This window comes from Sceloporus occidentalis, unplaced genomic scaffold (genome assembly GCF_023333645.1).
Source record: "Sceloporus occidentalis isolate IW3139 unplaced genomic scaffold, rSceOcc1.0.p SCAF_5, whole genome shotgun sequence".
In the NCBI taxonomy this organism is placed as follows: Eukaryota; Metazoa; Chordata; class Lepidosauria; order Squamata; family Phrynosomatidae; genus Sceloporus; species Sceloporus occidentalis.
In genome coordinates, this window is record NW_028316985.1 from 107504048 (window position 1) to 107516631 (window position 12584).

General features: G+C 42.2%; 1 protein-coding gene across 6 annotated transcripts in view; it reads left to right on the plus strand.

Annotated features, from left to right (window-relative positions):
* LOC149312631 (FERM domain-containing protein 4A-like) overlaps positions 1–12584 on the plus strand; it is a 508349-nt gene that overhangs the window by 441165 nt on the left and 54600 nt on the right. For all 6 annotated transcript variants that reach the window (XM_089525042.1, XM_089525041.1, XM_089525039.1 and 3 more), the window contains one exon: positions 4175–4251. In XM_089525042.1, coding sequence (XP_089381168.1) covers positions 4175–4251 — 77 coding nt within the window. The remainder of the gene's footprint in view (positions 1–4174; positions 4252–12584) is intronic.

A 12584-nucleotide genomic window follows, 5' to 3' on the forward strand; every position in this document is an offset into this window, starting at 1 on the left:
AGAAGTGCAGATTTCCAGATGTCCAGTGGTGAGGAATGCTGAGAACTGTAGTCTAAGAATATCTGGAGAGAATATGATTCCCACCCCTGTACTAAGGGAACAATTACATTGGACTTTGTAGTATTTACTTGCGTGCAGTTGGACTGCTTGTTTCCCAAGTCTTTGCATATGTTGCGTGCCTTCAAGTCATTTCCAACTTATGGGGACTCTTAAGGTGAACCTGTTATGGGGTTTTCTTGTCAAGATTTGTTTTGTCTTGCCATTGCCTTCATCTGAGGCTGAGATCATGTGAATTGTTCAAGGTCATCCAGTGGGTTTCATGGCTGAGCTGGGAATTGAACCCTGGTCTTCACAGTTGAATCAAAGTCACTGAAACCAGTATGCCACCCTGGTTCTCACCCAGGTCTTTGAACAGGTAGCAAATCAGTTGGGCAGAAGTTTAGTTGTGTGTATTGTCTGTGGAAGTAGCTTTGTCTTCATCCTCAAATAAGTATCATGTAGATGAATCAGAGAAACCACATTTTTTGCTAAGGGTTTTGCTAAATTTCTCCCAAGGGCAAACATCCATTTTGGCCCTACTTGACCCAGAGGCTGACACAGCAGGGGTTTCAGTTGAATTCTTCCTGCTTAAAGATGCTAAACTCAAGCAAATCTTTCTTCCATGTGTCTTTCCTTATCAAAGGGTTAAATAATCCAGAGCATGGAGTGGGGGAAAACCTTGTAATTCAGGGCAAGTCCCACAGTTTTGTTCCTTTGGCAAGTTTTAGCTGAACCCACTTAGGAATCTGCATTCCAAAAGCTTATCTGAGTTTCTTCTCTTTAAAAAAAAAAAGTTGTCTCTGAAGAGGATCCTTATCATGATGTCTTCATTATAGAGAGCAGTATTTGTGCCTCATTTTCAATTGTTTAATAAGAAGCCATTGTTTCAGTAACTTTTTAAAATCTTTGCCTAGGTATCCTGAATTTGGGCAGTAACTCTGGAGTGCCACTTGTTAACAGAAAGGCAGCTAGCTATAGGTTTCATAAATAAATATTGTAATCTGGTGAAGACACTACAATGTTGGAAGAGCCCTGATATATCAGAACAAAGGCTGACTTAAACCCATCATCCTTGTCAGTTGGTAGTTGAAATCTAAAGCACTTCTGCTAAAAGTAACCATTAATTTGTTAGTTGCATTAAAAAGTACTGCACTGGGATATTGGGATAAGATATAAATCTTACTTGCTAATTAGTTTACTTGCTGTTCACCGCTATGATCTTTGGAATAGCGGTATATAAATAAAAAAAAATGATTTGAATGAATGAATGAATGAATGAATGAATGAATGAGGGATTTCTGTCCAGTCTTTCATTTGATGTGATCAGTGTATGGCTGTAATAAAATTATCTACATTTAGGTAGACATCTAGATTTAGGCTAAAAGTAGGCAAACATTTTGCCCCAAAAGATCACACTTATTGAAATAGATTTCAAAGACAGCCATGTTAGTGTGGAAAACCATTACGCAACGGGATCTTGTAGCACCTTTGAGACTGAAAGAAAGACGTTGTCAGCAAGAGCTTTGGTAAACTTGACCCTACTTCCTCAAATGCATCTGAGGAAGTAGGCTCAAATCTACCAAAGCTCATGCTATCAGCTTCTTTCTTTACATTAGTCTACAAGATCCCTTTGCAAACTGGTTTTGTTGAAATATGAACAATGGGTGGTAGTGTCAAGGCCAAGTTGGTACATGCATGTATGTCTATAGATGCCCATAAGTATGGGTCCATATATATGCATAGACATCCTGAGTATACTTAAGCAAGGTCACTGGCAAGCTTTAACCTCATCCTTCCTCTTCCTAAAATTCTGCTCTGATTTCCTCTTTCACTGCTGCTGCTGTCAAGAATTACAAATTTGGGGGAGAAGGATTGCTGGAGGGGAGGATTGGAGAGGCATGGTGGATCTGTGGTCAGGAAATGTTTTTGCATATTTTCACTTCCCTTAGGCACACATGTGTGGATGCTGAGGGTGGGGGATTGTCACCATATCCATCACCTTGAGTTGTGGGTAATAACTCATGCATTGTGGGACTGTACTGGAGTTGATTTATATTTCCCACTAAAATCAAGCTTAACACATCCTCTGCATGTGTAGCTGCCTTTTCACAAAACATTGCCTTAAAAAAGAGAGAGAGATCGAGATCAGGGATTGTTCCAACCCAGCACTTGTTTTTACAAGTCTCTCCTAGGAGCACCTACACAGCCTGGTATTTTAGAGTTATGCTGGAAAGGTAGAGCATGCTCCTGTTTCTCCATCCTATGACTATTAACTCTCAGCCCTTAGATAAAGGTCTGAATGGAGTGCATCCACGCTGCAAAAATAATCATCTGACAATGCTTTAAATATCACGGCTCATTGCTATGGAGTTCTGGGAATTGTAGCTTTGTGAGACAGTTTGCCTTTCCTGTCAGAGTGCTCTAGTGCCAAAACAAACTATAATTCCCAGAATTCCATAGCATTGAGTCATGGCCATTGAATTGGTGTTAAACCGGATTATTTCTGCTGTGTGGATACAGTCTTTAACTGCCCTGGCTCAATGCTATGGAATTCTGGGATTTCTAGTTTTGTGAAACATTTCATCTTCTCTTGACAGAGAGCTCTGCTGCCACAACAAACTACAAATCCCAGGATTCCAGATGATAGCACCATGGTAGATAAAGTGGTGTTAAACTGGATAGCTTCTGCAGTGCAGAGGGAGCCATTAACTGCCCTGGCTCAGTGCTATGGAATTCTGGGATTTGTAGTTTTGTGAAACATGTTCACCTTCTCTTGTCAGAGAGCTCTGCTGCCAAGACAAACTGCAAATCCCAGAGGATGGAGCCATGACAGTTAAAGTGGTGTTAAACTGGATTGCTTCTGCAGTGCAGAGGGAGCCTTTAACTGCCATGGCTGAATGCTGTGGAATTTGGGGTTTTGTGAGCCATTTCATCTCGTCTTGTCAGAGAGCTCTGCTGCCACAATGAACTACAAATCCCAGGATTCCAGAGAGTGGAGCCACAACAGTTCAAGTGATGTGAAACTGGATTATTTCTGTAGGGCGGGTGCCACTTTCTGAACAGCGTGAATTTATTACTGATGACTTTGTTGTTGTTGTGCACCTTCAAGTTGTTTCTGACTCATGGTGACCCAAAGGCAACCTTATCATGAGGTTTTCTTGGCAAGGTTTGTTCAGAGGGGGTTTGCCATGGCCACCCTCTGAGGCTGAGAGAGTGTGACTTGGGTTTCCACAGTCAAACCTGGTCATAGGCTGCTTGCATGCTGCAGAAATAATCTTGTTTTGATCCCACTTTAACTGCCATGGCACCATACTAAGCCATTCTGGGCATGGTAGTTTGTTGTGGCACCAAACTACCATCCCAGAAGTGGGATCAAAACAAAATTATTTCTGCAGTGTGGACACAGCCCTACTCCAACTCTCCACCTACTACCCCAGCCTGCACTCCTTTTCTTAAAACAGGAACAAGAGTTTTTAAAAAAAAAAAAAAAGATGAAAGGGGGATTTAAAAAAAAAAAAGCCTGGGTGGTTGCAGTAGGAAGAGCCCTGCCTTGGGAGTGTCATCCCAACCCAGCTTCTTGGAATGATCCCAGTCTGCTGAGGCTGGAAGGAGGGAAGGGCTTGAGAGAAGCCCCAAGTGTGATCTCTGGCAGGGTCTGGAATAAATTAGGGTCACCCCCCTCCCTCCATTCACTCCATCCAGGCAGGAAACAGAGCCCCTGCCTCCTTCCAGGGGGAGAACAGGGCCATTGAGTCCAGTGGAGTCCTCCTCTCAGAGTCCCAGCCCCCAGCCTTTGCTGCTGGGAGGCTTGGGGAGCAGGAGGAGGGGAGAGCAAAGGAGCTTGCAGAGCCTGGAGCCAAGGGAAGGAGGAACAAAGGAAGGAAACTCCTTTCTTGGCAAGGATCTCTCTTGCTCCTTAAGGGGGGGGGGGGAGTAGCTAGAAGGAAAGTGGCAAGGCACTTTCTCCATCCCCAGCACCTTTTGGGAGGCTGGCTTTTCCTCCCTCCTTGATGGGAGCTCTGGAATCCACAAAGGGAAGGAAACCAGGCAGCTGCCAGAGTTGAAAAGAGGACAAGAGCTGCTTTTCTCTTTCTCTCTCTCAACTGATTTGTGCTTTCCTCCTCTCCCTGTCCAGATCTTCCAATGGAGGCAGCTGGAGAACCTCTACTTCAGAGAGAAGAAGTTTTCTGTGGAAGTCCATGACCCACGCAGGTAAGAGGCCATGCCTAGCAATGGGCTTTTTATTATTATTAAAGAAAAGGAGAATCGGAGTTGGTATGGTTGTTCATAAAACAAGAGAGAATCAGTATGTAAAGGGATCTTGTTGCACCTTTGAGACTCAGGGAAAGAAAGATGCTGGCAGCACGCACTTTCCTAGACTTCAGTCTACTTCCTCAGATGCATATAATTCCTCAGAGGCATAGAGTAAGGTTTTACAAAGGATTTGTATGTAGAGAGCTCGTGCAGTACCTTTGAGACTCACTGAAAGAAGGAAATTGGCAACATGAACTTTCGTAGACTTCAGTCTACTTCCTCAGGCATTTAGTAGAGTGGAAACCAGGGACAGACATATATATGCCATTTGTATGTGAGGATGTCAATTCAGATTCAAAATCCTTTGGGTATGGAAGTGAAGTAGCAAGTCCAGTTTTAACAATGGTTGTTGGTGGACAAAGACATTGGGAACTGACCAGCATGTTGGCCAAGGGAGAGTCTGTTGAACTTTCCTTGAGTAGACTTAATAGTGCCAGTTCTGGAGGTTTGCTCTGTGCTTGCAGAGGACTGAGTGGATTTTTCAAGCCGTCCAACCAGACAGATCACACAGCCCCATTTATTGTGTGGGTGTTTTAGATTAAAGCTCTCTCTTGCAAAGATCGGCTAGCGTGTCAAGCCTGTTCGTCTCTGCTCAGAGGTAAGAGAGAGGTAGCTGGCAGGATTGGAAGTGGCTTGCAGTTCAGTCCTCTGCTTTGCTCATAGGCACCGTTGAGCTCAGAGGGGCTTACTCCTAACAGAGGATTTAAGAATCCTCTTTTAGTATTTCACTGAATGTGAAGCATCTGTAGGTTTCTTGTGAAGTTCTGGAACTGTATGAAAGGGGCATTTCTGGGAGCCTTCATGTTGAAACTCTTTTCACTGAACAGCGTGGCTGCTGAAGTCACTTTTAGTCGTTGCAATGTGATATCCTGAATGAATCTATGCTTTCATTGTGTTCTCTTTACTGCTTATAGAGTAACTTGATAGGGGGGGAATGAAGTACATATATGTGACTTGATCCATCTTGTTGCTGTATGTCCCTGCAGCATTTGTTTTGCTGCAATTGTTCAACATATTATTTATTTATTATATTATATTAATTTGTACCCCACTTTTCTCCCAAAATTGGGACCCACGGCAGCAAAGGGACACAGTAATATTGTGTTACTGTGCTGCATTCCTCTTACATTTGTAGTTGTTTTATGTTCTCCTTTTACACTGGCTTTGATTCTGCCTAACATAAGCACATGTACACAGCAAACATAATTATAGAGTATAATAAAACTATAAATGGAAGTTCTTCCATAATCACTAGCCTGGATATTGCTACAAGGTATTTCCCCAGTCCAAAATGCTGCCTGTAAAACATTTTTGTACAGTTTTGTTCACACGCATCCAGTTTCTTCCCAAAAACTGTGGGAGTCAAAAACTACACTCCGGAAATGCTGCAGTTAATAGTTCACAGCATAATTGGACTGCAGTGAGTTTAGTTTTCTCTCTAGATGAGTATATTCAACTTTATGTGTGTGTGTCCCCCATTTGCAAAATCACCGTTCTGTTCATAAATAACAATGCTCTGTTCCAGCACTTGGGGGGAGGTAATTTGTGTGTTGCACTACACTACTAACAATTTCCTTCAAAGATATAGCCATGTTAGTTTGTAGAATCAGTATGTAGGGAGATCTTGTAACATCTTTGAGACTAACTGAAAGAAAGAACTTGGCAGGATGAGTTTTCTTAGACTTCAATCTACTTCCTCAGATGCATTTGGTGCCAAATGCATCTTAGAGCGTAGACTTAAGTAAATGAAAACTCATGCTGCCAAGTTCTTTCTTTCAGTTAGTCTCAGAGGTGCTACAAGATCTCTACATACTAACAATTTCTTTGATGATCATCAATTACAATTTCTTTTGTGCTTGCTAAATATTGCCAAGGTTCAGGTTTTCAGTGGTTTCACAATAGGTGGGAGATTAGAAGTATGAAAAGCAATAGATGCATTATAACTAAGGCCCTACTTCTTAAAAATGTTCAAAGTTCACCAGGCTACTTTTCTATACAGACCCTTTTGAACAACTATGAGAAGTGCAAGAGCACAGCCTTTTCAGTTGGCCATATACAAGATGAATGTCTAATTAAGCTTATAAATGAGTAATATTTTTGCAATTGTCTGCAATTATATCTTCTATATGCATTACTAGGATCACTTTTCAAGACCAGGACTTTAGGATGTTAGCCATTAATACAGTAAATATCTTTTTCCATATATGTTATCAAAGGTTTGTTTCATTTGACCAGCTTTCTTGTGTGGGTGCAAAACTTACGTACACAGGAAAGTTCATTGAACTGAATGAGGGACAAGGGTGTCTTTGTCGAGAATGCTTTACTAAGTTTTTATGTAATACACCAGTCAGAATCCTTTGCCTTGCTCTGTGAGCTCTGTGAAGCTCAAAAACTTTAGATCAGCAGAAGTGTAGCAGCGATGCCACAGAAACTGGGGGGGGGGGGGGGGGGATGCAAAATGTGACCCTGGATTAAGAATTCATCTTCCCAGAAATGACATTATAAAGTTAGATTTGAGTGTTTAGCTCATATCTGGAGAAGTTTGAGAAACCAGGTTGAATGCTTACAGTAGTTGGGATTTCAGTTTCTTTTCTTTATTAACTGTGAATGAATTTCACAAAGGCAAATCTATGTTGTTTGTATAGATGCATAACAGATAGGTTTCCAGTCTTGAAATACCCTTTGAAAAACCTACAACTTGTGTCCATTTTGCATAATTGCTGTATATATCTTAGGTGTCATAATTGCTGTATATATCTTAGGTGAATGGTTTTTGAACATACTTTTAGGACCAGCAGTACAGTTCCAAACATTCTGAGTTAATGGTTCACCTTGGTGTGGTTGTCTGAGATTTGAAAGTGTGGGAATAGCTGAATGTCGTATCTGGGCACAGCAACATTTCTTTCACCACAACATATCTATGTTAAGAATTTAAGGCATGTCCACCAGTATTAGTCTCCAGTGACCATTGACAGGACCACATTAAAAGAGTAGCACACTGTAAGTCAGGGGGAAACTGTGGTGAATCATATTGTATGACTCTTTTCTTTGTTCACAAAAGCTTTCACGTCATATTACTTTACTTTATTTATATACAAGCAGGAGGATTGTTCATAATCTTTACACTCATTGACCTAATAATACTTTAAAGTTCTCTGAAAGTGGAAACATGCCACTAAACACGAGAGCCAGCCAAGTATTGGAGGCCAGGGTTTGAATCCCAGCTTGGCCATGTAAACCCACTGGGTGGCCTTGGGCAAGTTGCACACTCTCAGCCTCAGAAGATGGCAATGGCAAGTCCCCTCTGAAGAAATTAGCCAAGAAAAATCCATGATAGGTTCATCTTAGGGTTGCTGCAAGTCAGAAATGACTCGAAGGCACATAACGACAGCCATTACAACAAATGGGCAGTGTTGGTCATGTGATTGGGAAATCATCCCCCAAGATTCTAAGCTGTGAGCAAATTTAAATAAACATAGCACAGGGATCAGGTTGAGCATGTTCTCCACAATGGGAAGGAAATCCAAGATTAGCTTTTACCAACTTGATGTCCTCCACATGTCTTGGACTTGAACGCCCAGCTAGTGTGGCCATACTGGCTGGAAATGATGCGAGTTACAATGCAACACATCTGGGGGACACTAGGTTGGGAAAGGCCAACCCTGGGGCTAATATGCATTGCAGAAATAATGCAATTTGACACCACTTTAACTGCCATGGTTCAGTGCTATGGAATTCTGGGGCTTGTAGTTTGGTTAAATATTTTGTCTTCTCTGTCAGAGAGTTCTCATGCCACAACAAACTCCAAATCCTAGGATTCCATAGTGTTGAGCCATGACAGTTAAAACAGTGTCAAACTGGATTATGTCTGCAGTACTGAAGCAGCCTTAGATTGTTACACTGTACTAGTAGTAGCCAGAGCCCTGTACTACAGAATACCTGGCAAGCTGTTCAACTTGGGTGACTCTGGCCCTGTCCAGATGGGTCATTAAGCACATACTCAGTACGTGCTAGGGTTGCACACGAGCATACTTTTTAGATGCTACCTAACCCTAGTACATACTGAGTACGTAAAAATGGTGGCACCCTGTCTACATGGGTGCCGCCATTTTGACGTAATGGCCGCATCACGTCCAAACAGCATGGCACGGCCGTTACGTCTTGGCTCTCTCTCTTCGCTGCTGTTGGGGTGTCTGTGGGGCATGAAGCCCCAAGGACACCCATTTCCAGGCCGCGGGGAAGCAGCCTTTTGCCACTTCCCCGAGGCCAGGAAAAGCGGTGGATCAGGGCCTCCAGGGCTGTCGCTGAGGCAGCTCAGGCCCCAATCCGTAGGGGAAAGGGGTGGGTGCAGACTGCCCCAAAGGGGCAGTCTGTACCCCACCTCTATCATCTTTTATGTTCTCAGTTTACATCTCTGGTGCAATAAAAGTTTAATGATGCAAAATAATACTTGGTGTATAATATACAGGTGTACATTGCACACACTATTATATTGTATACAATGTACAATATTATATACAATTGCATGTTATTTATTGTACATTATGTTGTATACAATGTATAATATACAAGGTATATTAACCAGATAGCACAGAAATATACATTTCCATGTTTAGTAACTTTTTAAATGCTTACCCATATTCTGTCAGCTTGGAAACCTGGATCCACAGGGAACATTTAAGATTCTAGGCTATTTGCCAAGTGGGTTGATGTCTTAAGATGAATTGCTCAATTAAATGGAGATGGGAGGACAGCAGTAGCAGCCATACAGAACTACTTTGATCCTTGCTTTTAAAAGGGTTTTCATCATACATTCCTATGTTCATAGAGATAAACAAAAGACACAAATAAGAACCAGGTTCTTCTAGCAATCGACCTTACGTTGGAGAACAAATTAAAAATCTCTACAGTTTTGGAATGTGTCTTTCTCTGGCTTTATAGTGAAGCACTTGTACCACTGTTCTGTCAGTGCTCTCATCAACGTCAAATTGTTCAGGACAGAGCTGTATGTTCTAAGGAGAATAAGGAAAGATTTAAAATTCTATACATTGATTATCTCTTACTGTATAATGCTGCTAAAATGTTTGGGGCTCAAGTCACTCCACTACACCGTGAATCCAAACCAGAAATATACCTACCTGGGAGTAGGGAGATGAGCTCCAAGCTCCAACACACTGCAAAACAAAATCACATTGTTCCTAATTAGGATGTGGGCTGCAGTAGAGACATCCAGGGAATGTGGCATGCTAGGAAGTTTGTAAAACACAGTGAAGGGTCAGAAGGTGGAGTATATCTAAGGATAATAGAAGGCTGCTCAGCTGTGATTTCAAAAACATTGATGTTGCAAGAGCTCCAGGTGCAGTGTACATACAACTCTTCCTAAAGTTTTTGTAAAGCATGGCATGAGGGAGCCACTAGTCTGATAGACGATAGGCCCAGTGCTGTATAACATCTTTATCAATTACTTGGATGAAAGAACAGAGGGCATGCTTATCACAGTTGCAGATGACACCAAATTAGGAAGAGTAGCTAATACCCCAGAGAACAGGATCAAAATTCAAAATGACGTGAATAGACTAGAAAGCTGGGCCAAAACTAACAAAATGAATTTCACCGGGGAGAAACGTAAGGTGTTGCACTTAGGCAGAACAAAATGAAATGCATAGCTATAGGATGGGGGATACCTGGCTTGACAACAGTATGTGTGCAAGGGACCCAATAGCCCACAAGCTGAACATGAGTCAACAGTGTGATTCTAGACTGCATCAAGAGAAGTATAGTGTTTAGAGCAAGGGAAATAATAGTGCCACTCTTTGGTGAGGCCTCACCTGGAATACTGTGTCCAGTTCTGGACACCACAATTCAAAAGGGAGTGGAGTGTGTCCAAAATGGTGAAGGGTCTGGAAACCATGCCTTATGAGGAGAGACCTAGGGCTTTATCATGTGCAGTTTTTAAGATGTGATTCCCATGGGAAGTAAGTGGCATTGGTGATGCAATGCCACTTCCCACCCATAGCTGCCCAGTCCCTGACCTCTATCTTTTTATACATGGGGGAAGCCCATGAATGAAATGCCAATCGCGCACTGCTGCGGGTGTGGAAAGCCATTATTGCAGCAGTAATACAATTAGCCATCATGTGGTCTCACTGTACCCTCCTCCACCTCCCTTTAATTCCCCCCCCCAACTTTTTGGCGCTATCTCAGAGCTCCAAAGCCCTGAAGTTTCAAAAATTGGGTGGATTGGGGCTGTGAAGCTCCAAAATAGCACAAAAAAGTTGTTGAATAGGACCAGGAACAATGGATGCAAGCTACAGGAAAAGAGATTCCACCTCAACATTAGGAAGCACTTCCTGACAGTACAAGCTGTTTGACAGTGGAACATGCTCCCTTGGAGAGTAGTGGAATCTCCTTCCTTGGAGGTTTTTAAACAGAGACTGGATGGTCATCTGTCAGGGGTCCTTTGATTCTGTGTTCCTGCATGGCAGGGGATTGGACTGGATAGCCCTTGCGATCTCTTCCAACTCTACGATTCTGAGGTATACTCAGTGAGCAGTGTTGCACAAAAAAACCAGTGTCAGTAGTAGAGATAGCAGAAAGACTGCTTATTTGCCCATATAACTGCATTAAGTTTTGCATTTTTGTGTCACAGACCTGCCTAGTTCAGCCCTGGAACATGAATTCAGTGTCATCATGGAGCAGCAGTATACTCGAATGTCAGAATCTTTCCCCCTCCTCTCTACAGCCTTAAGAAATGCCTTAAAACTAGCTCCAGAGTGTTTCTCAGATCTCTAGAGCAGGGCTTGGGGTCAGGAGGGATCACAGGGTGCTGCAGCAGGAATGGAATATTGTTCCTTGAATCCGTGGGATTCCAATGTTCAGCCAGTGAAAGTCTAGCATTGTGCTCCAATCTCTTTTTCCCCCCTCTGAACAGTCAGCCAAATGCCACAGGAAGTTCAGAAGCAGCAGGACATGGCTTCCTGTTGTTGGTCTCAACATTTGGTAAACAACCAAACTGGCAATGCCAGTTAGCTATCATAGCTGTTGATAGACAGACTTTTCCTCTACAGTTATACTATGATGCATCTTTATATTGCAAATCATGCTGCTAACTTGCAAAAGTTTTGATCCTTTGCATATATATGTGGACACCACACCTGCATGACTTGGAGCACTGATATTACTGACGTTGGCAGGCAAAAGTGCTACACTGACATAATTAGCACTGAGGGTCTCACAAGTATTAAGAGCTATGGGGTGCAGCCAAAGTCCCATAGCCTTTCATACATACCGTAGCAAATACTCCTTTCTCAGTGAGGGAGGGAACAAGTTTGCAATGCTGTATTTGGTATGAGGAGAGAACAGTGTGCCTTGGCAGTTACTAACAGAAATATTATTCAGTTTTTCTTGCCAATATGTCTGGCTCCTGGATCCCTCTTTTCACACTGTCTGGTTCTTCCACTTTCCTGTCTTATACACCCTTTCTGTAACCTCTACTTTACCTTTCAGAGGTTTTTTTTTTAAATGAACATGTTACGCATCTTAATATACAGTTTTGTTAGGAAAGTCTTAAATTCCAAGTTGTTTAATGCTCATATTTGACGTCATGCACTTAGGATAGAGGAAGTAGGAAGAAATACTGTACTTAAGCCATTCTAAATGCAACAGTTGTCACACCGTTATAAAATCATGACTGTTGAGTTGCATTTTTATTGCTGGGTATATATTTTCAAAAATCCCCCTCCCTTCCTGTCATTATTGTTTTGGTTAAAGCTTCATTTAGCCACCTGACTTTTTCCCCTCATTGATTCCTAAAACTTCCCTCAATTGGAGACAAAGTAATTTGAGATAAATTGTACTTTGCTACAATACAATTCAAAACTCTTTTTCTTAGGAACATAGAAATCTACCTTTAAAAAAAATGAAGTCATTGGTTTATAGAGCCAGCATGGTGTAGTGGTTTGAGCATTAGATTATGACCTGGGAGACAAGGGTTTGAATCCCCACTCAGCCATGGAAACCTACTGGGTGACCTTGGGCAAGTCACACTCTCTTAGCCTCAGAGAAGGTAGTGGCAAACTCCCTCTGAACAAATGCTGCCAAGAAACCCCTGTGATAGTGTCACCTTAGAATCATCATAAGTCAGAAATGACTTAAAGGCACACAAGCAGATTGGTTCATCTGCCTCAGTATTTTTTATACTGACTGGTAGTGCCTCTTCATTGAGCACTTTC